At 43.5% G+C, this 26,910-nt stretch overlaps 1 protein-coding gene across 3 annotated transcripts in view; it reads right to left on the bottom strand.

Annotated features, from left to right (window-relative positions):
* Positions 1-5,021: 5,021 nt before the first annotated feature.
* The window catches only part of ACSBG2 (acyl-CoA synthetase bubblegum family member 2), a 162,333-nt gene continuing 140,444 nt past the window's right edge, over positions 5,022-26,910 (bottom strand). For all 3 annotated transcript variants that reach the window (XM_044306010.1, XM_044306018.1, XM_044306027.1), the window contains 3 exons: positions 16,038-16,284; positions 12,198-12,306; positions 5,022-5,238 (listed from right to left, as the gene is read on the bottom strand). In XM_044306010.1, the coding sequence (XP_044161945.1) occupies positions 5,214-5,238; positions 12,198-12,306; positions 16,038-16,284 (381 nt within the window). In that variant the 3' untranslated portion in view covers positions 5,022-5,213. The remainder of the gene's footprint in view (positions 5,239-12,197; positions 12,307-16,037; positions 16,285-26,910) is intronic.

The raw sequence follows: 26,910 nt of genomic DNA, 5'->3' as shown, positions 1-26,910 counted from the left end.
CATTGATCACCGCCCTGTCATTGATCACCCCCCTGTCAGGCTCCGTTCAGACGTCCGTATGATTTTTACGGATCCACGGATACATGGATCGGATCCGCAAAAAGCATACGGACGTCTGAATGGAGCCTTACAGGGGGGTGATCAATGACAGGCGGGTGATCACCCATATACACTCCCTGATCACCCCCCTGTCATTGATAACCCCCCTGTAAGGCTCCATTCAGACGTCAGCATGCGTTTTGTGGATCCGATCCATGTATCCATGGATCCGTAAAAAATCATGCGGATGTCTGAATGGAGCCTTACAGGGGGGGTGATCAGTGACAGGGGGGTGATCACCCTGATTACCCTGATCACCCCGGTCATTGATAACCCCCCTGTAAGGCTCCATTCAGACGTCCGCATGCGTTTTGTGGATCCGATCCATGTATCCATGGATCCGTAAAAAATCATACGGACGTCTGAATGGAGCCTTACAGGGGGGTGATCAATGACAGGCGGGTGATCACCCATATACACTCCCTGATCACCCCCTGTCATTGATCACCCCCTGTCATTGATCACCCCCCTGTCATTGATCAAACCCCTGTAAGGCTCCATTCAGACGTCCGCATGATTTTTACGGATCCATGGATACATGGATCGGATCCGCAAAATACATGCGGACGTCTGAATGGAGCCTTACAGGGGGTGATCAATGACAGGCGGGTGATCACCCATATACACTCCCTGATCACCCCCCTGTCATTGATAACCCCCCTGTAAGGCTCCATTCAGACGTCAGCATGCGTTTTGTGGATCCGATCCATGTATCCATGGATCCGTAAAAAATCATGCGGATGTCTGAATGGAGCCTTACAGGGGGGGTGATCAGTGACAGGGGGGTGATTACCCTGATCACCCCCTGTCATTGATAACCCCCCTGTAAGGCTCCATTCAGACGTCCGCATGCGTTTTGTGGATCCGATCCATGTATCCATGGATCCGTAAAAAATCATGCGGATGTCTGAATGGAGCCTTACAGGGGGGGTGATCAGTGACAGGGGGGTGATTACCCTGATCACCCCTGTCATTGATAACCCCCCTGTAAGGCTCCATTCAGACGTCCGCATGCGTTTTGTGGATCCGATCCATGTATCCATGGATCCGTAAAAAATCATGCGGATGTCTGAATGGAGCCTTACAGGGGGGGTGATCAGTGACAGGGGGGTGATCACCCTGATTACCCTGATCACCCCCTGTCATTGATAACCCCCCTGTAAGGCTCCATTCAGACGTCCGCATGCGTTTTGTGGATCCGATACATGTATCCATGGATCCGTAAAAAATCATGCGGATGTCTGAATGGAGCCTTGCAGGGGGGATGATCAGTGACAGGGGGGTGATTACCCTGATCACCCCCTGTCATTGATAACCCCCCTGTAAGGCTCCATTCAGACGTCCGCATGCGTTCTGTGGATCCGATACATGTATCCATGGATCCGTAAAAAATCATGCGGATGTCTGAATGGAGCCTTACAGGGGGGGTGATCAATGACAGGGGGGTGATCAGGGAGTCTATATGGGTGATCACCCCCCTGTCATTGATCACCCATCCCCCCCCCCCCTAAGTCTCATATTCCACTAACTTGTGTCAAAAAATAAAATCTCACATGGACGCACCATACCCCTCACGGAATCCAAATGCGTAAACATTTTTAGACATTTATATTCCAGACTTCTTCTCACGCTTTAGGGCCCCTAAAAAGCCAGGGCAGTATAAATACCCCACATGTGACCCCATTTCGGAAAGAAGACACCCCAAGGTATTCCGTGAGGGGCGTATTGAGTCCATGAAAGATTGAAATTTTTGTCCTAAGTTAGCGGAAAGTGAGACTTTGTGAGAAAAAAACAAAAAAAAAATCAATATCCGCTAACTTATGCAAAAAAAAAAAAAAATTCTAGGAACTTGCCAGGCCCCTCATTGAATACCTTGGGGTGTCTTCTTTCCAAAGTGGGGTCACATGTGGGGTATTTATACTGCCCTGGCTTTTTAGGGGCCCGAAAGTGTGAGAAGAAGTCTGGGATCCAAATGTCTAAAAATGCCCTCCTAAAAGGAATTTGGGCCCCTTTGCGCATCTAGGCTGCAAAAAAGTGTCACACATGTGGTATCGCCGTACTCAGGAGAAGTTGGGGAATGTGTTTTGGGGTGTCATTTTACATATACCCATGCTGGGTGAGAAAAATATCTTGGTCAAATGCCAACTTTGTTTAAAAAAATGGGAAAAGTTGTCTTTTGCCAAGATATTTCTCTCACCCAGCATGGGTATATGTAAAATGACACCCCAAAACACATTCCCCAACTTCTCCTGAGTACGGCGATACCAGATGTGTGACACTTTTTTGCTGCCAAGGTGGGCAAAGGGGCACATATTCCAAAGTGCACCTTTCGGATTTCACCGGCCATTTTTTACACATTTTGATTGCAAAGTTCTTCTCACACATTTGGGCCCCTAAATTGCCAGGGCAGTATAACTACGCCACAAGTGACCCCATTTTGGAAAGTAGACACACCAAGGTATTCCGTGAGGGGCACGGCGAGTTCCTAGAATGTTTTATTTTTTGTCACAAGTTAGTGGAAAATGATGATTTTTCTTTTTTTTTCTTTTTTCCTTACAAAGTCTCATATTCCACTAACTTGCGAAAAAAAATAAAAAATTCTAGGAACTCACCATGCCCCTCACGGAATACCTTGGGGTGTCTTCTTTCCAAAATGGGGTCACTTGTGGCGTAGTTATACTGCCCTGGCAATTTAGGGGCCCAAATGTGTGAGAAGTACCTTGCAATCAAAATGTGTAAAAAATGGCCTGCAAAATCTGAAAGGTGCACTTTGGAATATGTGCCCCTTTGCCCACCTTGGCAGCAAAAAAGTGTGACACATCTGGTATCGCCGTACTCAGGAGAAGTTGGGGAATGTGTTTTGGGGTGTCATTTTACATATACCCATGCTGGGTGAGAGAAATATCTTGGCAAAAGACAACTTTTCCCATTTTTTTATACAAAGTTGGCATTTGACCAAGATATTTTTCTCACCCAGCATGGGTATATGTAAAATGACACCCCAAAACACATTCCCCAACTTCTCCTGAGTACGGCGATACCAGATGTGTCACACTTTTTTGCTGCCAAGGTGGGCAAAGGGGCACATATTCCAAAGTGCACCTTTCGGATTTTGCAGGCCATTTTTTACACATTTTGATTGCAAAGTTCTTCTCACACATTTGGGCCCCTAAATTGCCAGGGCAGTATAACTACCCCACAAGTGACCCCATTTTGGAAAAAAGACACCCCAAGGTATTCCGTGAGGGGCATGGCAAGTTTTTAGAATTTTTTATTTTTTGTCGCAAGTTAGTGGAATATGAGACTTTGTAAGAAAAAATAAAAAAAATAAAATCATCATCATTTTCCGCTAACTTGTGACAAAAAATAAAAAGTTCTATGAACTCACTATGCCCATCAGCGAATACCTTAGGGTGTCTACTTTCCGAAATGGGGTCATTTGTGGGGGTTTTCTACTGTTTGGGCATTGTAGAACCTCAGGAATCATGACAGGTGCTCAGAAAGTCAGAGCTGTTTCAAAAAGCGGAAATTCACATTTTTGTACCATAGTTTGTAAATGCTATAACTTTTACCCAAACCATTTTTTTTTTGCCCAAACATTTTTTTTTTATCAAAGACATGTAGAACAATAAATTTGGCGAAAAATGTATATATGGATGTCGTTTTTTTTGCAAAATTTTACAGCTGAAAGTGAAAAATGTCATTTATTTGCAAAAAAATCGTTAAATTTCGATTAATAACAAAAAAAGTAAAAATGTCAGCGGCAATGAAATACCACCAAATGAAAGCTCTATTAGTGAGAAGAAAAGGAGGTAAAATTCATTTGGGTGGTAAGTTGCATGACCGAGCAATAAACCGCTAAAGTTGTGGAGTGCCGATTTGTAAAAAAGGGCCTGGTCACTAGGGGGGTATAAACCTGTGGTCCTTAAGTGGTTAAACTCCGCATACATCAAACATAAACACTTTCAAAAATCACACACATCCCTCCAGTGGATCAAAAGTTAAGTGGAAGTTCTTTATGACCGACCGCAAGCACAATTTCCTGCCCAAAACAGTTCCATAGTCTCTGGATCTGAAAGTTCAGTATGGAAGAAGGTATGGGTCAGCGGTGTTCGTGTATTTGCGCATCCGATTTTAGTTCCACAGAATCTTTAGTATACACCGCTGACCGCATTTGGTCCTATTAACAGTCCAGACATGCGGCATAGTTCTGTTACACGGTTCTTGAAGGGTAATATGTCCTGGGGCCATAGTCGTAGGGCAGGAGCCTAGCCATAAGTTTTCTACAATGCCCAGTGGCAAATGGCAGTTTGTCACATTTTGTTATACACACCAACTATAGGTCTGATTGGGAAGAAATTGGTCAGATTGGTTGGTGTAATACAGCCCTTATGCACCAATTTCTGGCACTGTTCACTGTTGTTATCCTAGAGCTCTTAGGTTTCATGCACACGGCTGTTGTTTTGGCAGCTCGGATGCGGACCCATTCACTTCAATGGGGCTTCAAAAGATACGGATAGCACTCACTGTGCTGTCCGCATCCGTTACTCCATTCCGTGGCCCCGCAAAAAAATAAATAAAAATATAACATGTCCTATTCTTGTCCGCGCTTTGCAGACAAGAATAGGCATTTATATAGAAGGCTGTCCGCGCCGTTCCACGCGCACGGACGTCATCCGCGATTTGCGGACCGCAAAACACACCACGGTCATGTGCGTGCAGTCTTACTCAGTTGTCGCTTGGACTTGTGTTGGAATCCTCACATGGAGCACTAAAAACTGTCACTGCAGGATTTTCCAGTTGTATTTTGAGTTCAAATTCTTTAGCATCTCTAGCTGGTATCTCCATCTGGTGACAGGAAGAGACCCCCGTCACCAGAAAGAGAGCGAAAAAAATAAATAAAAAGACAGAAACCAAATGTATTCAATAAAACCCTTCCCTGGGTGCGTCCAGTGAGGTATTTTTTATTTACCATAAAGCCTGGGGGCACACCTCTTATATACCAGTTATCAAACTGACCGATAACATGTATAATACCCAAAAATGTATCTAAATGGGGAGACATTCAATTAAGCATATGATTTTGTATGGCTGTCCCTGAAAATATTGCTTGTTCATCTGTTCCACTTTCCTTGCATTCTGTAACAAAAATAAAAATAATGGTTAAATGTCTGCCTACTATCATATACTACAAAAACTTTAAGTACAATTAGCACAATTTATGGCTATTAACCACTTCAATTATTTCACACAAGACGGATTCAAAAATGTCACTGTTATAATTATATGGAACATGCAATTTGGATATTTTACAAGGAGCAGAGTAGAAATCTCCTACTCTGGGACTCTGGCCCCAAAAAAGTCCGCTACAATGTTCCCCGTAACCACAGAAATCCAGGCTTCATTGCTGGGAAAGTTTTTGGTGGCTTTAGAATTTGGAAACATTCTCTCATTTTTGGGACAAAAGGACCTCCTAGACTCAGGGTTGAAAAGGAACGGGAAGCACTTCTTATGTGATGCCTTTTCCAGTAAAACAATAAATGACCCAAACAAAAAACACCTGTGGCAGTCTTGCTTTAGATCCAGCATCCTCGTTTCAACTCTTAAGCCAGTGGACCCTATGTGCAGAGAACAGCAGCCATGGCAGCTAAACAGAAAGTCAGCAGAGGCATCAGACAGAAAATCCACCATACAAAGAATAAAAATGGAGGACAAAAGCTGTTCTCTAGTGGTACTGCTTATAAGTGGTCGATCCAGAGTTTTGGAAATCTAACCACTAGGGTAGCAGCAATAGCAGGTTTGATGCTGCAGCTGAGGCTTCCCATTTCTTTCTCAAGTAGACTTAACGGTTCTCTTGTCCCTTATTTTTTGTTTAGGGACAGTGATAGGGAACATTTTTCTAATGAACTTTATTTAGAGAACTTGTACATTTATATGAGAAAAAGTGCCCTGAAATGTCCCTTAGCAGCACTCTCTAGCATTGCTAAGGCATGTCCATCTACAAAGTACAGAGCAGTGCTCACTGTGACAATGGCGGGGGTTAGTTCTTTTGCCCTTCCTGCTGGCTCCTATATATTTCTATAAATCAACATACAGTACCGACCAAAAGTTTGGACACACCTTCTCATTCAAAGAGTTTTCTTTATTTTCATGACTATTAAAATTGTAGATTCACACTGAAGGCATCAAAACTATGAATTAACACATGTGGAATTATATACATAACAATAAAGTGTGAAACAACTGAAAATATGTCATAATCTAGGTTCTTCAAAGTAGCCACCTTTTGTTTTGATTACTGCTTTGCACACTCTTGGCATTCTCTTGATGAGCTTCAAGAGGTAGTCACCTGAAATGGTGTTCACTTCACAGGTGTGCCCTGTCAGGTTTATTAAGTGGGATTTATTGCCTTATAAATGGGGTTGGGACCATCAGTTGCATTGTGGAGAAGTCAGGTGGATACACAGCTGATTGTCCTACTGAATAGACTGTTAGCTGCTTTTTTCTTGCCATAATGCAAATTCTAAGTAAAGAAAAACGAGTGGCCATCATTGCTTTAAGAAATGAAGGTCAGCAAGTCAGAAAAATTGGGAAAACTTTGAAAGTGTCCCCAAGTGCAGTCACAAAAACCATCAAGCGCTGCAAAGAAACTGGCTCACATGCGGACCGCCCCAGGAAAGGAAGACCAAGAGTCACCTCTGCTGTGGAGGATAAGTTCATCCGAGTCACCAGCCTCAGAAATCGCAGGTTAACAGCAGCTCAGATTAGAGACCAGGTCAATGCCACACACAGTTCTAGCAGCAGACACATCTGTAGAACAACTGTTAAGAGGAGACTGTGTGAATCAGGCCTTCATGGTAGAATATCTGCTAGGAAACCACTGCTAAGGACAGGCAACAAGAGTCTTGTTTGGGCTAAAGAACACAAGGAATGGACATTAGACCAGTGGAAATCTGTGCTTTGGTCTGATGAGCCCAAATTTGAGATCTTTGGTTCCAACCACCGCGTCTCTGTGCGGCGCAGAAAAGGTGAACGGATGGACTCTACATGCCTGGTTCCCACCGTGAAGCATGGAGGAGGAGGTGTTATGGTGTGGGGGTGCTTTGCTGGTGACACTGTTGGGGATTTATTCAAAATTGAAGGCATACTGAACCAGCATGGCTACCACAGCATCTTGCAGCGGTATGCTATTCCATCCGATTTGCGTTTAGTTGGACCATCATTTATTTTTCAACAGGACAATGACCCCAAACACACCTCCAGGCTGTGTAAGGGCTATTTGACCATGAAGGAGAGTGATGGGGTGCTGTGCCAGATGACCTGGCCTCCCCAGTCACCGGACCTGAACCCAATCGAGATGGTTTGGGGTGAGATGGACCGCAGAGTGAAGGCAAAAGGGCCAACAAGTGCTAAGCATCTCTGGGAACTCCTTCAAGACTGTTGGAAGACCATTTCAGGTGACTACCTCTTGAAGCGCATCAAGTGAATGCCAAGAGTGTGCAAAGCAGTAATCAAAGCAAAAGGTGGATACTTTGAAGAACCTAGAATATGACATATTTTCAGTTGTTTCACACTTTTTTGTTATGTATATAATTCCACATGTGTTAATTCATAGTTTTAATGCCTTCAGTGTGAATCTACAATTTTCATAGTCATGAAAATAAAGAAAACTCTTTGAATGAGAAGGTGTGTCTAAACTTTTGGTCTGTACTGTATATAATATGCACATATATTTGCTCTGCCCTCCTGCTACATTGACACTGATCAACATGGCCAGTACTGACAGTAAATCTTCTGTATCCCTGGAGGCTAAGTAACTAACCAGCCACCGGGAGATGCAGGGCAGTATATACTATAAATTAGCTACTTCCTGAGCACTGCTCTGTACTGTGTAGCCTATGCCTTAGCAATGCTCAGAGTACACTGCTAAGGAACATTTTAGGGCAAGTTTTCTCATATAAATGTACACATTCTCTAAATAAAGTGTATTAGAAAAATATTCTCTATCATTGTCTCTACACATTAGAAGAAAAAATAAATAAATGGCAGTTACACTTGAACTGCCACTGAGATAAAAAAAAAAAAATCCCATCATGCTTTTTCCATTTCCTAGAAATAACTGACTGAACATTTTTATGAATAGAGAAAAATCTCTTCTTTCTTATCTTCAACCCCTCAAACATTTTATCCTGCACAGACTGTTGTTCTTTCACACTTTCAGTCCATAGTAGATCTCATTGCCTTCACAAATGCATTAATATTCCCACTTGAAAAAGCAACTTCCCTGCCAACTGATCTTCTGAGGAATGCTCCTCAGCAGGCTGTAACCCTCCATCAGCCTTCAAGCCAGACAATGGGTCACTCACTAGTAGGGAGACTGGATACACCCACTGAACTACTTTGATGCTGTTTAAAGAGGTTGTCTCACTTCAGTGAGTCTTCAAAAACGGGCGTATCTAGATTCCGCTTGGACATGAAAGGAATGAAGACAAAAAGAGGGGTGGGCGCACAATAGGAGAGTACGTCCAACACAAATATAAGATAATTAAAAGACAAAGGTGCTCGCTTTTTAGGGTTGTGCTACTGATAGGCACAACACTATTGTAGGCTTGTATAATTTAGACCAGGCATGTCCAAACTGCAGCCCTCCAGCTGTTGCAAAACTAGAACTCCCAGCATGCCCTAATATCTGTAAGCTATCCAGGCATGCTGGGAGTTGTAGTTTTGGAACAGCTGGAGGGCCGCAGTTTGGACATACCTGATTTAGACCCTTTATCCAGGACTGGAGCCGCAGAAGAAGTTTCTTTGGGATCAGATGCCCAATCCCCCAAAGGATACTTGTAGAGGAGAGAGTTCTGCTCAGGCGCAAAATCACTGGTGGAGAAGGTCTTAAAGATCAATTCTTCTTTATTTAAGGGTAGCGTATATACATCTTTAAGACCTTCTCCACCAGTGATTTTGTGCTGCCTGACCAGAACTCTCTCCTCTCTTCAGTAAGTGGCTTTTATCATGTAGAGAAAGTTAATACAAACCAGTTACTAATGTATTGGCATTGTCCATATTGCTTCCTTTGCTGGCTGGATTCATTCTTCCATCACACTATACACTGCTCGTTTCCATGGTTACAGACCTCCCTGCAATCCATCAGTGGTGGTCATGCTTGCACACTATAGTAAAAAGCGCCAGCCTGTCTGGTGGCCGGGACTATGGGAGCGCATATAAGCTTTAGTTTTTTTCCTATATTGTGCAAGCACGACCACGACTGATAGATTGCAGGGTGGTCTGTAACCATGGAAACAAACAGTGTATAATGTGATGGAAAAATGAATCCAGCCAGCAAAGGAAACAATAATCGATAACAATATATTAGTAAGTAGCTTGTATTAACTTTTCCTACATGATAAATGCCAGTTACTGAAGTGAGACAACCCCTTTAAGCAAGCCACTGACAGATTATTTAATCTCCATTTTAATCACCTACTAAATCAGTGAAGGGAACTCATCCTCTACCAATTTCCCAATGCAAGCTTGACATAGGAGTTTAGTACAGAAAGATGACTCCTCAGAAACCTAAGTAAAAACCCTAAAGCTCTCCAGGGTATTGAAGTCTCAGTGGTGGTGTCTGTGTTTTTGGCATGCTGAGCAGGCTACAGCATGGGATCGCAGACTCCAGGAGCAGAAAAGGTAGCCAATGCTAAAGTTCCTCTTCAGCCATCTCCTCTGGGTTTAAAAACTGGCTGTGCCAGAGCAAGTGTCCCTAAGTTTCTGCCACTTAAATCCCATATTGCTGACCTCTTTCTTTTCTCTGCCCCATGGACCGGAAGTCCTCATCAGTAGACTTCCTGTTCAGGGATAAACAAACTGTCTATGAGGTAGATGGGCAGACAAGCATGGCTCGCAGACATCCGCATGCAACTGGGAAAATAAAATCGCCCAACCGCTCTTAAAAGGAGACAGGCTGGCTGGCATAACCCAAGCTTAAATTTCAATACTGACTGGGCCCCCACAGATTTCCATAATAATGATCCTATATCCCTCGCCATGAAACAGAACTCGGGATGTGAATGCTGTTCCCGCCTTTAAGCAATCATAATTCTCGTTTCCTGTCCAAGGGTCCAAGACCCCCTTTTCAAACCTCAGATGAGACCCCATCAGACCTCCAGGTTAAACCCCTGATATCAGACCCCCTTTAGACCTCCATGTCAGACCGCCATATTAGATCCTCAGATCAGATCCTCAGACCCCCTTTTCAAACCTCAGATGAGACCCCAACAGACCTCCATGTTAGACCCCTCAGATTAGACCTCCATGTCAGACCCCCCCCATCTCAGATCAGACCCCCACATTAGATCCCTCAGAACCCCATCTCAGTCCTCAGATCAGAGTCAGACCCCATATCAGATCACACTTAAAATTAATAAACTTCCTTCTCCAGCTCTGCCGCTACTCTTCAGGTCTGGTGTTCTTTCCTTCAGTGTCCGCTTGCTGATCTTCTCCAGGCCCACGCAGCACTCAAACCAGACTGTGTATGGCAATTGGGAGTGCTCCACTGACAAGAGGGGCCCAGTTTCAATTGCGACTGTTGCAACTCCTATAGTTATGCCACTGATAAAGGAACACTTGGAACAGCACTGAAATTGACTGGTGAGGGATTTTTTTATTTCATCCTAGCCCTTTAAAAATTTCCCCATCACAAAGAATTGACAGCTGTTTCAGTGGCAGACAAGAGGCTACAGATGTTTATTCAATAAAGTACAATTAAAGTTCCAAACATCAAAGACTATTATTGCATACCTGTCCAAAGCTGGTCACAGAGCTTCATACTGTGTGACTAGTGCATCAGTTTACAATAAATAAATATCTGGAATGGCATCCCCCTCTAAGGATCTTTCTAGCAAATTAGGAAGCCTGTTACACTAGTGGTTTGCTAAAGCATATAGGGTACAGACTATGAATCAAACAATGACAAATCCACATATAAACTATTAAGCAAGTTCTACAAAAGTTGCAGAGTGACGGACATGGGAAGTGTTGCACTGAAGATATGACAGCAAATCTTCCCTTCCACCTGGTTTTATTTCAGGTACGATCAAGATCCTCTGCACAACAGTGTAAGTACGAGTATGAATTTACCAAGATCTTAAATGGGTTCCCTCACAACAATATAAGTTATGGACGTGAAAGTGCTCAGCCTAAAGAAACAAAGCCACTTGCCAATTCCCCAGCGCTCGATTCCAGTGCTAAAAGGTCCTAACCCTGCTGCTTCGATCTTCTGTATACCAGAAGTGTGATGTCCCATCATCATGTGCGCCATTCACCACACTTCCAGTCCACAGAAAGCAGAGTAAATAGAGCCCAATGAATAGGTAAGTGGCATTGTTTCTTTAGGATGAGCAATGTTGGGCCCATATCTAAAAATGTAAAGGGATATCCAACCCCCAAAGCAATTTTAAAGCAACAGGTAGCAGTTATTTAAGTGATAGCACAGAACACAGAGCAAATATTTAACAGGTACATGTATATGGACATTTTAACATTTTAAAGATTCAGAAATCATTTTATTCTACAGTCAAAATAAAGTTATAAAACCATGAAAAAGTGAAATAAATTACTTGTTTACACATCAACCTTAGGATAGTAAAAAACCCACTCTGTTTTTTGGTGTGCAAAAATCTAAACTTTGTGTTAATAGTCAGCTGAACACTACTTTTGGCTTACTTTCCTTCATATCCACAAGTCTTCTAGTTATTATAACAAGCTGACAATCTATAGCATTTTATCAGCTTATCTACCTAAACCCTGAGAGGTCATATCACGTATGGGGGTAAAATGTTAACAAAATCACCATTAGACTAATTAGAACTAGGGAGATTTTCAGCAGCACTCAGGAGGCACTTATTTAAAATAGATTGTTTTCTTCCAGAAGCTTTTAGCCCCTCACTGAATAGACCATGACAAGTTAAAGTGGATTTGACCCTGACCATAATGAACACAGCATGAAATGTTTCTATACAGAAAAAGGTTTTCTTAAAAGCATTCCTGAAGAATCCAATGTGTGGTGAAAAAAAATATATATAGCTACACAGAAATAGCACTACTTTGATGGGATGACAGCATCAGTAGGCGTCACAGCATCCAGATAAAAGTTATCGATTTGGTCTTTGTACATTTTGGAAACTACTGGTCTCTTCAGTTTCATGGTGGGGCCTTAATAAAGTAAAGGAAAAAATAGGTTATTCATTATGTTGCAATAGCAGCAATGTATACAACCATTTTAAAACTGTAGGCCTAGTCCACACTTACATGTTTGGTCAATGATTGTGAGCCAAAAGTGTGGGTCCAACAACATAGAGCAGGTGTGAATCTTTGTATTATAAAAATGGGTATAAAGGAAACGGCTCATTGCAGTAAGATAAGCCCAAAAATATCCACCAGCACACAGACAGACTATTGGCCCACAGTAGGCAATGTCAAAATTGTCCTCATTCCAATCCAGTGATTATTCTTCATTAGCAGGATAAACATTTTATTATGAACACTGTATTCTGATATTTTGATATGAGCAAAATAAAAAATATATTTGTAACCAAATGCTGGATTGGAATAATACAATCTTTCCATTATACTTGATCTGACTGTGAGCCAAAAAGTATGAACTACAGATGTAGCAGGGGTAGCACACACTCTTAACCCAAAAGCAATTGCTTAAAGGGAACCTGTCACCGGGATTTTGTGTATAGAGCTGAAGACATGGGTTGCTAGATGGCCGCTAGCACATCCGCAATAGCCAGTCCCCATAGCTCTGTGTGCTTTTATTGTGTAAAAAAAACTGATGTGATACATATGCAAATGAACCTGAGATGAGTCCTGTAGGTGAGATGAGTCAGGGACAGGACTCATCTCGGGTTTATTTGCATATGTATCAAATCTGGTTTTTTACACAATAAAAGCACACAGAGCTATGGGGACTGGGTATTGCGGATGGGCTAGCGGCCATCTAGCAACCCATGTCCTCAGCTCTATACACAAAATCCCGGTGACAGGTTCCCTTTAACTCATTTAGTTACATTTAGTTTAGCCAACATGTCTCAAAGCATGTGTGTTAACCCTCCTACATCCGTAGGTATTAAGGTCCTGTTACAAGGACTGATTACTGATAACTGCTTCATCTTCAGGGAGATGAGAGCTGCAATTTTGTGCATCATTTCCTCTAAATAGAATTTACACAGACCGATCTGCTGCACAGAAACTATGACACTTGTTGCTGGCCAAAAGACATGATCACCTGATGAACGAGCAAATGCACATTCATGGGGTGATTGACGGGATCTTTTACACAGGCCAGTTATTGGAAAGAAGAGTTTCTACAAATGCAAATCCCAGATAATTATCCAGATTGTCCATGTAAAACAACCATTGCAGTGAAGTTTTGATTTGGAGCCACTTTCCTAATATTACAATTACTTAATGGACTATTCCAGTAAGCCCAAATATAATGGTGGGTGCTGCCACAGCCTGTATTCTTTTACTGTTCTACACAGAGCTAGTTGTGACTATGCACTCTATGACCACCTTTGCTTGCAAAACAGTTCGGAGTTTATACAAGTGAATACCTAGAATTCGGTTTCCTAATATTTGAAGCAACTCCAAACGAGCACTATATAATGGTCTCAAGAGCTAAGGCTGGTTTCACACCAGCACTAAAACGTTCCAGCAGGCTGTTCCGAGAAATAGTTTGCCGGGGTTAATCACATCTGGCGTAGGCCCGAAAACTGGCAAAGCACCACAGGACCTATTGACTAAAATGGGACCCGGCAGCAGGGCCGTCTTTGCCGCAGGGCAAAAGGGGCAGCTGCCCCGGGCCCAGTTGCTCCTGGGGGCCCATGGGAGCTCCGTTTCCCGACTCCCATTCACTAGTGGGCATTGCTAGGTTAAAACATTCGGGGCCTGAGCCCCGGATGTTTTGTCCCCTGCCCCGAATGTCCTGCCTGTCTGCTAGATACAACTGTATTGCCGTACACAGAACGGCAATACAATTTAATCTAATACACTGGGAAGAGGCGAAGGACCTGTGGTGACATCACAGGTCATGTGATCAGCAAAACAGGCTGTGATAGGATGACCTGGATGATGTCACCATCATGTGACCAGTGCAGGATTGGACCAGAGTGAAGAGGAGGAGCCTAATGCAGGACTGGAGAGGTAAGTGAAGGGATTGGCAGAGCAATACTGGGAGTTGTAGTTATTTAACTGGGATGTATGTTAGGGCTGAAGGGAGGGATGTTATTGACATGGGACTGTATGTTGAAAGTTAATGGTGGGGGGGGGGGAATAATGTTGATGTACATGGGTTTAGGCTACGTTCACACTTGCGTTTGGGGATCCGCTTGTGAGATCAGTTTCAAGGCTCTCACAAGCAGCCCCAAATGCATCAGTTTAACCCCAATGCATTCTGAATGGATGCGGATCCATTCAGAATGCATTCGTTCGGCTCCGTACAGCCCCCCGTTCCGTTTTGGAGACGGACCCCAAAATGCTGCACGCAGCGTTTTTGTGTCCGCATGGCCTTGCAGAGCCAAACGGATCCGTCCTGACTTACAATGTAAGTAAATGGGGACGGATCCCATTGCATTGACACAAAATGGTGCAATTGTAAACGGATCCGTCCCCCCATTGACTTTCAATGTAAGTCAGGACGGATCCGTATTGGGACTTAGAAATTCAAATCTAATACAAACGAATCGGTCCTGAACGGATGCATTAGTTTGTATTATCGGTGCGGATCTGTCCTGTACAAGTACAGGACAGATCCGCACGCAAGTGTGAAAGTAGCCTTAGGGGGTGATGTTTACATGGGATTGTGCGTTGGAGGTGGCTGGGGAGGAGGTGATGTTATTTACATGGGACTGTATGGTGGAGGGAGGATTATAACTGCAGGGGGCACTGCAGATCCAGGGGACATTATAGGCATCTTATTACTACTGGGGGCTCTATAGGAGGGTCTTATAGATCCGTCTTATTTCTACTAAGCGCACTATGGGGGCCTTATTACTACTGAGGGGAACAATAGGGGGCCTTATTTTTACTAGGGACTCTGTGAGGGTATTATTAATATGGGAGGGCTCTTCTAATAATGGGGGGCATTGTTGAGGAGCATTATCACGTTTGGGGCAGTGTTACTAATGAGGGCATTCTAGAAGGGAATTACTATTGGTGGGACTATGAGGAGCACTATTACTATGGGGGGCAGTAATGTTTCTTCAGGATAGTATTTGGGGGTATTGGGGGGGTGGGGGCGGGGCGTAACTAAAGGCTCATGGGCTCCGGTGCAAGAGTTCATCTTGGGCCCCCCTTCCCTCAGTGCTTTGTGTGTCTTCTTATGCGGCACAAGTGTCTTTGGGCCCCTTCATGCTCCTGGGCCCGGTAGCGACTGCTATCTCTGCACCCTCTATAGCTACACCCCTGGAGGGAGGGGGGCACAGCAAGCAGCAGGATAACACTGTGAGGACTCCAGTTGGGGGATAATGATAGAATGTGAGGAAGATAAGATGTCTGTGTGTCACACTCTGCAGAGACAAGGCAGCTGAGAGAAGTTGTCCAGACCGAGTGGAGAAGATCTACAGAGAAGATGATGACAGAGAGGAGACGTCACCTGGAGGCCCTGGATATGACAGGTAAGTGCTGCTGTATAGCAAGTACAGCAAAATGTTTTTGTGAGGCTGAATCCTGACACTAATCATGGAAACAGACTGGGTCCCCACTGGGTCCTATTGTCATCAATGGGCTCTGGCAGGGAAATGTAGTATTTGGCTATGCCAGATACAGGGAATTCTGGCGGGCTTTTCATCTACTGGACCAGTCTGCAAGAACACTTTTGTGCTAGTGTGAAACTAGCTTAAGCATCTCCTGGAGTAAGGATGTAGCTTCTTGATACTCACCTAGTTCTCCTCCAGCAATAGAAAAATCCTTATCCAGAAGCAGCCACTTCTGGACTTTTTGTGCATTTGATGTGGACTTCTCATTTACTGCATTTACACTTTCCTGAATAGCAGCATACACCAGCTTGTCTTTGCATCCTACTATGTCAGACACTTTAGTAGCTTTACTGCCAAGTTTCTGGCAAAACTCTATGGCTTCTGTAGTCAGTTCATCTTCTGGTTCCCCAGTGTCAAAGTTTACATTGCACTATTGGAGAAAAGAGAAACATTACTTATCTTCCGTGGGACAATGTTCCCATACTGTAAACCAGGAATAAAAGACAACAAGGATATCTGCAACCATAGAGAAGTATAAAGGCCACAGGCAGAGTGCATTTTTTAAAAGTCACAGAACCACTAAATAAATTCTAACAATGTATAATTTTAAGCAGGGGGTACTACCAGAAGTAGGTACTACCTTCTAGGGGTACATTACAAAGGGAGACCTCATGCCTCCCTGATTTTTTTATGTCACATTATCAGTAGGAATCCTCATATGAATACCTCACAAAGTGCTTCTTTAGTTTCAGGGTCTCCAATACTCAAAGTTCTTAGAAATTTGAGTATCTCTCTCCAAATTCCTGAGGCCAAAGTTCCTAATGATATTGGTCCTGGGCCTGAACTCCCCACCCCCATAAGCTGGCATCTGTGGATAGCAGGATGTAGGGCAGGGATGTCAAACTCGTGGCCCTCCAGCTGTTGCAAAACTACAACTCCCATCATGCCTGGGCATACTACAGCTATCAGGGAATGATGGGAGTTGTAGTTTTGCAACATCTGGAGGGCCATGAGTTTGACATCCATGATGTAGGGGGTTCAGATTCCAGGGAACCTCTTGCTGTAGGATTGCGCGACCGTTTTATTACTATGAGCAGAATAATCTTTTGATTTAGGGATCGATTGTCCTGCTTCCAGCTAACCAGAACTAATTTCTGAAGAAACTATGTTGATGCAAGAGGTCATTAAACCTAAAATGCTCCTAACCTCTCAGTGAGCATCAGTTTTTTTGAAAGGTTGAAATTGTTTCTCTAATCATCACCTGTTTGGGAATCGGTAGGAACAAATGTTGTTCAGAAGAATATTATAATTCTCCCATAGTGTCCCCCTGTATTACAATGCCCTTTATAGTGCCAATATATGATGTATATAATTACCCCCTGTAGTGCCAGTATATAATGCTCCTCTGCCTCCCTCTCTGTAGTACCAGTATATATATTGCCCCCTGTAGTGCAAATATATAACACTCATCTGTGCCCCTTCTTTAGTGCCATTACATACAGTCAGGTCCATAAATATTGGGACAATCGACACAATTCTAACATGTTTGGCTCTATACACCACCACAATGGATTTAAAATGAAAACTGCAAACTGTCAGCTTTAATTTGAGGGTATTTACATCCCAATCAGGGGAATGGTGTAGGAATTGCAACAGTTTGCATATGTGCCTCCCACTTATTATGGGACCAAAAGTAATGGGACAATTGGCTTCTCAGCTGTTCCATGGCCAGGTGTGTGTTATTTCGTCATTATCCCAATTACAAAGAGCAGATAAAAGGTCCAGAGTTAATTTCAAGTGTGCTATTTGCATTTGGAATCTGTTGCTGTCAGCTCTTTGGATCGCATCTTGAGAGTTGTCACCATCAGTGAAGCAAGCCATCATTAGGCTGACAATAAATAATAAAAACAAACCTATCAGAGAGATAGCAAAAACATTAGGCCTGCCCAAAACAACTGTTTGGAACATTCTTAAAAAGAAGGAACGCACTAGTGAGCTCAGCAACGCCAAAAGACCCGGAAGACCACAGAAAACAACTGTGGTGGATGACCGAAGAATTCTTTCCCTGGTGAAGAAAACACCCTTCACAGCAGTTGGCCAGATCAAGAACACTCTCCAGGAGGTAGGTGTATGTGTGTCAAAGTCAACAATCAAGAGAAGACTTCACCAGAGTGAATACAGAGGGTTCACCACAAGATGTAAACCATCGGTGAGCCTCAAAAACAGGAAGGCCAGATTAGAGTTAGAGAGACAATGACCCAAAGCATACTGCAAAAGCAACCCAAAGAAGTGGAAGGGAAAGAAGTGGAATGTTATGCAATGGCCAAGTCATTCACCTGACCTGAATCTGAGTGAGCATGCATTTCACTTGCTGAAGACAAAACTGAAGGGAAAATGCCCCAAGAACAAGCAGGAACTGAAGACAGTTGCAGTACAGGTCTGGCAGAGCATCACCAGGGATGAAACCTAGCATCTGGTGATGTCTATGCGTTCCAGACTTCAGGCTATAATTGACTGCAGAGAATTTGCAACTAAGTATTAAAAAAAGTGAAAGTTTGAGTTAGGATTATTATTATGTCCCATTACTTTTGGTCCCTTAACAAGTGGGAGGCACATATGCAAACTGTTGTAATTCCTACACCGTTCACCTGATTTGGATGTAAATACCCTCAAATTAAAGCTGACAGTCTGCAGTTAAAGCACATCTTGTTAGTTTCATTTCAAATCCATTGTGGTGGTGTATAGAGCCAAAAATGTTAGAATTGTGTCGATGTCCCAATATTTATGGACCTGGCTGTATTATGTTCACCCTGTAGAGCTAGTATATAATAACCCCTCTGTAGTGCCAGATAAATATAATGCTTCTCTCCCCCCTTTCTTGGTGCCCCCAGTAGCGACAATGTGTAAAATCCATAAAATAATTTCTTCTCATAATGTTTACATTCTAAGGTGTGATACTAGTTATTTTAGCCACAAAAACATTGACCTGGCCATCAATGTTGCAGCTACATGATTCCCATGCTCATCTTAGGGTACTTTCACACTTGCGTTGTTTGATTCAGGCAGGCAGTTCCGTTGCCTGAACTGACTGCCTGATCAGGCAAACTGTCTGCAAACGCATGTCATTTTTTCTGACTGATCAGGCATTTTTCAGACTGATCAGGAACTTGGTCAGAAAAATGCTCTGCAATACCGGATCCGTTTTTCCAGTGTCATCAGGCATAACGGATCCAGTATTTTTTCCCCCCTCATTTTTAAAGGTCTGCGCATTCCGGTATTTTGAACTAATACACTCCTATCGGGAAAAATGCAATTCGGACAATTCTTCAGTTTTTTCTTGCCGGAGATAAAACCGTAGCATACTACGGTTTTCTCTTTTGCCTGATCAGTCAAAGGGACTGAACTTAAGACATCCTGATGCATCCTGAACGGATTAACACATTCAGAATGCATGGGGATATGCCTGATCAGTTCTTTTCCGGTATAGAGCCCATAGGAAAAGAAAAAACTGAAAAGTGTGGAAGTAGCCTAAGAAGAATATCAGCTTTCTTGTCTATGGGGTCTTTTAGGCTGGGACAAATTCTTAAAGGTGATTGTTGTTTTCTTCCCACTGTCCTAAAATCTGCTCCCTTAGGTTAGAATTCATCTTCTTCATCTTCTTCAATCTTCTTACTTTTTGCTCCAAGGACCCCAATCATCTTGTCTGGAATACACCTGGGTTGAGGTACATAAACATCCTTGTTTTCTCTAATCGTTGACAGTAGCGACTCAATATCTTTTGAGGAGATGTAATATTTCCTTTCCTCTTCCACAGAAGTAGACTGATAAATCTCTTCCTCTTCTTCCAAAAAACAGGAGTGGATCCAAAACAGAGATGACACGTGAAGCTGAATATTTGCATGTCTTCTGTGTTTTGTACCCACTTTTGCTTTTGGCTACCAAATCATAAGTCAATTCTGATAGGACCATACATGCCTTATAGCTGCTACATAGAGAGGATCCGTTGTGAGTCTCATTTTTCTTTACTTCTGACAGATCAGAAGAAGGGTCAAATAAATGATTATGTCAGCCAAGCCAAAAAGGCTAAATAGTGGCCCAGTCATGAAGTGGGGAGGGTGGGAACAGCATGAGGAGACCACAGAGTGGCAAAGTGACAGTGTGGAGGTGGCGGCAGTATCAGGATCGCAAAGTAACATATTGATTTATCATCAATAAATTGTTGATTGCCTTTCTCTGTCCGTATAGTTGGTCCAACATATGGAGGGTGGAATTCCAATGGGTGGAAACATTGCATATCAGCCTATGTTGTGGGATGCCGTTCTGCCGCTGCAGCTCAAGGAGGGTGTGCTTTGCGGGTTACGAGTGGCTGAAGTGCATGCAAAGTTTGCTGGCCATTTTTAGGATGTTTTGCAGATAGGTAGAACCACTTGACAACCAGATTGAACACGTGTCCCATGCAGAGCGCAAGGCTCAGCCCTCCTTGACGCAGCACCGACACCATGTTCTTCCCGTTGTCGGTCACCATGGTTCCGATTTTGAGTTGTCGCAGAGAAAGCCAGGATTCAATTTCTTCCTGAAGGACACAGAACAGTTCCTTCCCTGCATGACTCTGTTCTTCCAGGCAAACCAGGTGCAGAACAGCGTGAGAGTGATGAGAGGGGCATAGCTGGAGACATTGACTTCACAAGAGATACAGAGCAGTGGAGTTCATCCACCTCTATTTGCTTCCCGCTGTTTACTGCTCCTGAATTAAAATTGGGGCAACCAGCTTCAGCTTCCTCTGATGTGTAGATGTGTATGCCTACGGAGTACTTTTGTTATGGCTTTGCACAGGAAGCAAGAATGTTATGCACAACTCTGATGGAACTCCTGATCTTAAGAAACTGGACTTGGACTCCAAAGCAGAGACTCTCCTGTCATGTCTTGTGTGCTGTAGAGATCGAATGCAGACGGAGCAGATAAACACATGAATATTTTCAACTTACTGAAGCTGCTTGATTTAATTGTGAATAGATGGTTAAAGCAAAGTCTGCTGGTGTGTTGTCTTTAGCGTCTTCATTATGTTTAATGGAGGACCCACGACGAATTAATTCGGTCCATACAGCAAAAGGAGGTCTACAATCACCTATCAATTCTCCCCAAAAAACCTGTTTCACATAAAATATTTTCCCACTATGTAATTCCGCCCATACTGCAAAAAATGGCTTTACCACATATAACTGCACCCCTGAACAGAAAATAGGCCCTATTTTTTTAAGGCTTTTTAACATAAGTGCAATGCTGAATAGCATATATATTTTTTCTTTTTTCCCCACTAATACAGGGCAAAAAGGGCTTTAGAATATATATAACTGCACCGCTGAACTGCAATTAGGCCCTAATTTTTTTCCACTACACACAAGGCTTTTCAACATACAAGTGCAATGCTGAGCGGCAAATATATATATTTTCCACTAATACACCCCACAAAAGGCTTTACAACAGATAACTGCACCGCTGATCGGGAAAGATATTTTACTTTTGCCACTAATACACAACAAAAAGGGCTGCAATTTTAGCACTTTACCACACAACAGCTAATAAGCCCTTTTTTCCCCACTAATACAAGCCAAAAAATGCTTTAGAACATATAACTGCACTGCACAAGGTCAAAGAAGACGTATAAATATTTCCTTATAATAAACTCTGTTAATGCCTGTATCAAACAGCACTTGCACCCTAATAAGAACGATTTGCTGGAATTATAGAGCTGTATAATGGCAATATGGATCCCCAGGCTGTAACCTCCCCTACTGAACCCTGTTCAACATAAATGTTGTGGAATGATTCCTCCCTATACTTTCCCTGCACTTGTAAATAGTTTTTTTGTTTTAGCACAATGAAATTTTTCCTTACACTGTCCCTAGCGCCTGCGGACGTCTCTCCATGAACTAAGTACACTGGTAAATGGCAGAATCCAAGATGGCTGAGGCTATTTAACCACTTCAGCCCCGCTAGCTGAAACCCCCTTCATGACCAGAGCACTTTTTACACTTCGGCACTACACTCCTTGCACCGTTTATCGCTCGGTCATGCAACTTACCACCCAAATGAATTTTACCTCCTTTTCTTCTCACTAATGGAGCTTTCATTTGGTGGTATTTTATTGCTGCTGACATTTTAACTTTTTTTGCTATTAATCAAAATGTAACGATTTTTTTGCAAAAAAATGACATTTTTCAATTTCAGCTGTAAAATTTTGCAAAAAAAAACGACATCCATATATAAATTTTTCGCCAAATTTATTGTTCTACATGTCTTTGATAATAAAAAAAATGTTTGGGCAAAAAAAAAAAATGGTTTGGGTAAAAGTTATAGCGTTTACAAACTATGGTACAAAAATGTGAATTTCCGCTTTTTGAAACAGCTCTGATTTTCTGAGCAAATGTCATGATTCCTGAGGTTCTACAATGCACAGACAGTAGAAAAACCCCACAAATGACCCCATTTTGGAAAGTAGACACCCTAAGGTGTCATAGGGAGTTCATAGAACTTTTTATTTTTTGTCACAAGTTAGCAGAAAATGATGATGATTTTTATTTTTTTCTTACAAAGTCTCATATTCCACTAACTTGCGACAAAAAATAAAAAATTCTAGGAACTCACCATGCCCCTCACAGAATACCTTGGGGTGTCTTCTTTCCAAAATGGGGTCACTTCTGGGGTAGTTATACTGCCCAGGCAATTTAGGGGCCCTAATGTGTGAGAAGAACTTTGCAATCAAAATATGTAAAAAATGACCGGTGAAATCCGAAAGGTGCACTTTGGAATATGTGCCCCTTTGCCCACCTTGGCATCAAAAAAGTGTCACACATCTGGTATCGCCGTACTCAGGAGAAGTTGGGGAATGTGTTTTGGGGTGTCATTTTACATATACCCATGCTGGGTGAGAGAAATATCTTGGCAAAAGACAACTTTTCCCATTTTTTTATACAAAGTTGGCATTTGACCAAGATATTTATCTCACCCAGCATGGGTATATGTAAAATGACACCCCAAAACACATTCCCCAACTTCTCCTGAGTACGGCGATACCAGATGTGTCACACTTTTTTGCTGCCAAGGTGGTCAAAGGGGCACATATTCCAAAGTGCACCTTTCGGGTTTTGCAGGGCATTTTTTTTTACACATTTTGATTGCAAGGTACTTCTCACACATTTGGGCCCCTAAATTGCCAGGGCAGTATAACTACGCCACAAGTGACCCCATTTTGGAAAGAAGACACCCCAAGGTATTCCGTGAGGGGCATGGCGAGTTCCTAGAATTTTTTATTTTTTTGTCACAAGTTAGCGGAAAATGATGATATTTTTTTTTCTCTTTTTTCCTTACAAAGTCTCATATTCCGCTAACTTGCGACAAAAAATTTAAAATTCTAGGAACTCGCCATGCCCCTCACGGAATACCTTGGGGTGTCTTCTTTCCAAAATGGGGTCACTTGTGGCGTAGTTATACTGCCCTGGCAATTTAGGGGCCCATATGTGTAAGAAGTACTTTGCGATCAAAATCTGGAAAAAATAACCGGTGAAATCCGAAAGGTGCACTTTGGAATATGTGCCCCTTTGCCCAACTTGGCATCAAAAAAGTGTCACACATCTGGTATCGCCGTACTCAGGAGAAGTTGGGGAATGTGTTTTGGGGTGTCATTTTACATATACCCATGCTGGGTGAGAGAAATATCTTGGCAAAAGACAACTTTTCCCATTTTTTTTATACAAAGTTGGCATTTGACCAAGATATGTCTCTCACCCAGCATGGGTATATGTAAAATGACACCCCAAAACACATTCCCCAACTTCTTCTGAGTACGGCGATACCAGATGTGTCACACTTTTTTGCAGCCTAGATGCGCAAAGGTGCCCAAATTCCTTTTAGGAGGGCATTTTTAGACATTTGGATCCCAGACTTCTTCTCACGCTTTAGGGCCCCTAAAAAGCCAGGGCAGTATAAATACCCACATGTGACCCCACTTTGGAAAGAAGATACCCCAAGGTATCCAATGAGGGGCCTGGCAAGTTCATAGAATTTTTTTTTTCGCATAAGTTAGCGGAAATTGATTTTTTTTAGTTTTTTCTCACAAAGTCTCACTTTCCGCTAACTTAGGACAAAAATTTAAATCTTTTATGGACTCAATATGCCCCTCAGCAAATACCTTGGGGTGTCTTCTTTCCAAAATGGGGTCAGTTGTGGGGTGTTTGTACTGCCCTGGCATTTGAGGGTCTCCGCAATCATTACATGTATGGCCAGCATTAGGGGTTTCTGCTATTCTCCTTATATTGAGCATACAGGTAATGAGATTTTTTTTTCCGTTCAGCCTCTGGGCTGAAAGAAAAAAAATGAACGGCACAGATTTCTTCATTCGCATCGATCAATGTGGATGAAAAAAATCTCTGCCCAAAAAAAAAAAAAAAATGGAGGGGAAAGGCGTCTGCCAGGACATAGGAGCTCCGCCCTACATCCATACCCACTTAGCTCGTATGCCCTGGCAAACCAGATTTCTCCATTCGCATCAATCGATGTGGATGAATAAATCATTGCCGGGATTTTTATTTTTTATATATATATACAAAGTGTTTGCCAAAGCATAGGAACGCCGCCTCCTCCTCAGCTCGTATGCCTCGGCAAACGTATCTGTCACTGCAGAGGAGAAAATCCCGTCTTGCAGCGCCGCATACACCGACTTGCGTGTAATCTGACAGCAGCGCAATGCTTCTGTCAGAATGCACATCGGTGCTGCAGCTAGTAGATCGGTTGGTCCACCTGGAAGGTAAAAAGACCACAACGCAATAATTTTATTAACTTTGGAACAGAACATGTAACTTTAACTTTTTGAACTAAACATTAACGTGTTTGCTTACTGGTGTTTTTTTTTTTTTTTTTACCTTTATAGAACAAACCTCTCCTTCCCCATGGGTCAATGTGCAAAGCGCAAATCGCCCAAAGATGTGGCGAAGTGCGTTATGCACTTTGTCCCATGTGAAAGGAGACGTTTGCAGCAGCTGTGAGTGAATGGGCCCTAATAGCCCTGTGTGCCTATCCTGGTGAGATGATCCCTATGCTAATAGTGTACCTGTGAGTGGTACTTCCGGAAACACTCTCCAAAGCATAGGGCAGGGTGGTCAGGACAGTCAGGACAGAAATAGCGGGTGTCACGCCTTATTCCACTCCTGCTACAGACACAACATTTTTTTCGGGGTGGCGGTCGGTTTGAGGTACCAGGAACGACACTGGGGAAATGTCGCTCGTGTAGACGGCTAACTACACTGGTGGATGGGGCCACGGAACCTCCTGGGTACAGGAGGTTCGCGATGATCTCTTCCTGAAATTTGAGGAAGGATCCAGTTCTCCCAGCCTTACTGTAGAGAACAAAACTATTGTACAGAGCCAATTGAATTAAATATACAGACACCTTCTTATACCAGCATCTGGTTCTGCGGGACACTAAATACGGAGCCAACATCTGGTCATTGAAGTCCACCCCTCCCATGTGGAGGTTATAGTCGTGGACTGAGAGGGGCTTTTCAATGACACGGGTTGCTCGCTCAATTTGGATTGTCGTGTCTGCGTGAATGAAGGAGAGCATGTAAACGTCACGCTTGTCTCTCCATTTCACCGCGAGCAGTTCTTCGTTACACAGTGCGGCCCTCTGCCCCCTTGCAAGACGGGTGGTAACGAGCCGTTGGGGGAAGCCCGCGCAACTAGTTTGCGCGGTACCACAGGCGCCAATCCGTTCTAGAAACAAATGCCTAAAGAGGGCCACACTTGTGTAAAAATTGTCCACATAAAGATGTTACCCCTTGCCGAATAAGGGTGACACCAAGTCCCAAACTGTCTTCCCACTGCTCCCCAGGTAGTCAGGGCAACTGACCGGCTCCAGGGTCTGATCTTTTCCCTCATAGATCCGAAATTTGTGGGTATAGCCTGTGGCCCTTTCACAGAGCTTATACAATTTGACCCCATACCGGGCGCGCTTGCTTGGGATGTATTGTTTGAAGCCAAGGCGCCCGGTAAAATGTATTAGGGACTCATCTATGCAGATGTTTTGCTCTGGGGTATAAATATCTGCAAATTTCAGGTTGAAATGGTCTATGAGGGGCCGAATTTTGTGGAGCCGGTCAAAAGCAGGGTGGCCTCTGGGACGGGAGGTGCTGTTATCACTAAAGTGCAGGAAACGCAGGATGGTCTCAAATCGTGTCCTGGACATAGCAGCAGAGAACATGGGCATGTGATGAATTGGGTTCGTGGACCAATATGACCGCAATTCATGCTTTTTTGTCAGGCCCATGTTGAGGAGGAGGCCCAGAAAAGTTTTAATTTCGGAAACTTGGACTGGTTTCCACCGGAAAGACTGGGCATAAGAGCTTCCCGGGTTAGCGGTTATAAATTGTGTGGCATCTCTGTTTGTTTCGGCCACAACTAAGTCTAAAAGCTCCGCAGTCAAGAACAGCTCAAAAAATCCCAGGGCCGAACCGATCTGAGCTGTCTCAACCCGAACTCCAGACTGGGCAGTGAAAGGGAAAACTACAGGTACGGCTGAAGTTGGGGACTGCCAATCAGGGTTTGCCAGCACCTCTGGGATTCTAGGGGCTCTACGGGCACGTCTTTGCGGTGGCTGCGACGGGGTCACTACTGCACGTGCCACCGTACCAGCTTCAACTGCCCTTCTGGTGCTCGCTACTTCACCAGGTTGTACGGCAGTGCTGGTACTAGGTCCAGGAAGGGCTGGGCTGCTGGTGTATGCCTCACCACGTAATCCGACAGCACCAGCCCCACTCTGCTGCTCTTGAAGCGGATCCTGCGCAACCTGCGGTCTAGCGACACGGGGCCGGGTAAGCCTGCTGCTATCAGGGACCTCAACCTCCTCGTCCGAACTTTGGGTCAGAGAGCCACTGCTTTCTACAGGTTCGTATTCTGACCCGCTGGATTCATCAGATGAGGGTTCCCACTCCTCATCCGACTGGGTCAGAAGCCTGTAGGCCTCTTCAGAAGAATACCCCCTGTTAGACATGTGGGCAACTAA

Source organism: Bufo gargarizans, chromosome 1, assembly GCF_014858855.1.
Source record: "Bufo gargarizans isolate SCDJY-AF-19 chromosome 1, ASM1485885v1, whole genome shotgun sequence".
In the NCBI taxonomy this organism is placed as follows: Eukaryota; Metazoa; Chordata; class Amphibia; order Anura; family Bufonidae; genus Bufo; species Bufo gargarizans.
The sequence above is the reverse complement of the archived record's forward strand: the minus strand, read 5'-3'. Positions and strand labels throughout refer to the sequence as shown.